Source organism: Babylonia areolata, chromosome 30 (genome assembly GCF_041734735.1).
Source record: "Babylonia areolata isolate BAREFJ2019XMU chromosome 30, ASM4173473v1, whole genome shotgun sequence".
In the NCBI taxonomy this organism is placed as follows: Eukaryota; Metazoa; Mollusca; class Gastropoda; order Neogastropoda; family Buccinidae; genus Babylonia; species Babylonia areolata.
Genome location: NC_134905.1, coordinates 16,028,784 through 16,030,809, shown reverse-complemented (window position 1 = coordinate 16,030,809; position 2,026 = coordinate 16,028,784). Strand labels below are relative to the sequence as shown.

The 2,026-nt window shown below is 38.5% G+C and overlaps 1 protein-coding gene across 1 annotated transcript in view; it reads left to right on the top strand.

Annotated features, from left to right (window-relative positions):
- The first annotated feature begins 1,927 nt into the window (after positions 1-1,927).
- The window catches only part of LOC143275260 (uncharacterized), a 7,982-nt gene continuing 7,883 nt past the window's right edge, over positions 1,928-2,026 (top strand). Inside the window, exon 1 of the mRNA XM_076579236.1 lies at positions 1,928-2,026. This exon is cut by the window's right edge and continues 352 nt beyond it. Coding sequence (XP_076435351.1) covers positions 1,928-2,026 — 99 coding nt within the window.

Here is a 2,026-nt window from a genome sequence, read left to right as displayed (position 1 = left end):
TTTTCTTTTCAGTCAGACGCGCGCGTGCACGTGCATTTACTTAAAAAGAAAAGAAAAAAATTCCCCCAATCAGGGTACAATATCTAGAGATCTGATACAGTTAAACGAAGAAACGTTTGAAATAAAGCACTGGATTATCTCCCCAACCCCCCCTCCCCCCTTCCCGCCCTCCTTCCTTATGTTGAGTTGGTTTTTGTTTGTTTTTTTGTTTGTTTTTGTTGTTGTTGTTTTTTTTGTTTTTTTGTTGTTGTTGTTGTTGTTGTTTTGTTGTTTTGTTGTTGTTGTTGCTTTTTTTTGGGGGGGGGGGGGCTTTGTGTTTGCTTTTTTTTTTTTTTTTTTTTTTTTTTTTTGCTGTTGTTGATGATGATGAAGTTGATGATGACGACGACAACGAACAGAACATAGGACTTACAGCAGTAGCAGCAGCTGTATACGAATATTATTAAAGTGTTACCACCACCACCACCACCACCACCACCACCACTACGACTTTCACTACTGCTACTACTACTACACAAATCAATGCTAACTTGTACAATATTCATTATTTCTTAATTTATTCATCCACTTGTTTAAAAAAAAAATCAGTGTCAGCTTGTTTATATTTCATTCATTCATTCTTTCATTCATTCATTCATTTATTCATTCATTTAACAGATCAATGTCGGGTAGTTCGGAATTCATTTATTTATTCATTCGTTTAATTTCTTTCGGTTCTATACTTCAGTCAGTCATAATGCCATTTCTCATTTCCCTTTCCAGGAATGGATTGGAACTCAGGACAGCGAAGCCTTCATCTTATAGCAGTCACCACCGTCAAAAAAGCAGCAAGACCAACAACAACGAAAACAACGCAAGAACGTCTTTAAACAAAAAAAAAAAAAAAAAAAAAAAAAAAAAAAGTGAACATCTCTTTTACCGTAACAACCACTACCACAAATAACATCAACAACGACCATAGCAGTGTTTAACTCTTTCCATACGAACGGCGAAAGAGACGACGTTAACAGCGTTTCACCCCAATTACCATCATCAAAATATTACAAGCGGAAGGCTCTTATACTGAAGACGTGAATGTTGACAAAGATACCACAATTCTGACGACGGAAGCTAAAGGTTGGGTCATTGAGACACCCACTGGACATCCGAGGGGTCTGTGTAGAGGAGAAGAGAGGACTGGCCGTACTGAGTGAGTTAAACAGTATTTGTATTTAAGGAACTGGTATTGAAAAAAAAAAAAAAAAAAGAACATGAAGCTAGCTATAACAGTAAAGACAGAAGAATCAACATTATAATCTGAAGAATTTTACCTGATTCATGGGTGCAGTTAAGTTCTATAGTAGGATTGCAGAAACAAACTGGGCGTAAGAAAATTCTGTACAATTCGACAGTGAACAAGCACGTCTTTTGGGGGCTACAAGCTCTGAGCTCTGAGCTCTGCTCAAGAACAGTAACATTTAAACTTCGATTCAGGTTGTTTTCAGTGTGGCTTAAGGCCCAACTGACTTCTCACAAAGTGGGGACATCATCATAAGGATCATATAAGCTGACATATTCTAAACGCAGTGTCTTGGATGATTACCAACATGGCGTGCGCGTAAAAAGTTCTTTACCAGGAGAGCGCTCCAGAAGATCTAGAGTTCTGCCTTTGGGGGTTCAGCTTCGGCAAACTGTACAGCTACGAGGGTAAGAACATCAACAACAAACAGCATATTCCTGTGCCAAGAGCTGACTAAACTAAACTAATCAAAACTAAACTAGTTTCTAAAGTTAACTCAGCTGAACTGAAATGAACTGAACTATTAAAAAAAACCCAAAAACAACAACAATAAACAGCAAAAAAAACCCCACCTCTACAACCACCAACACCACCAACAACAACACCATCACCACCACGAACAACAAAAAACAATAGAGATCTATCAAGATGCTGGCAACTCTCGTTCTTCAACCAATAACCAACCTCGCTTCTTCTTCCTCTTCATCTTTCTCCCTCCCCCTCCTCCTCCTCCTCCACCTCCACTTC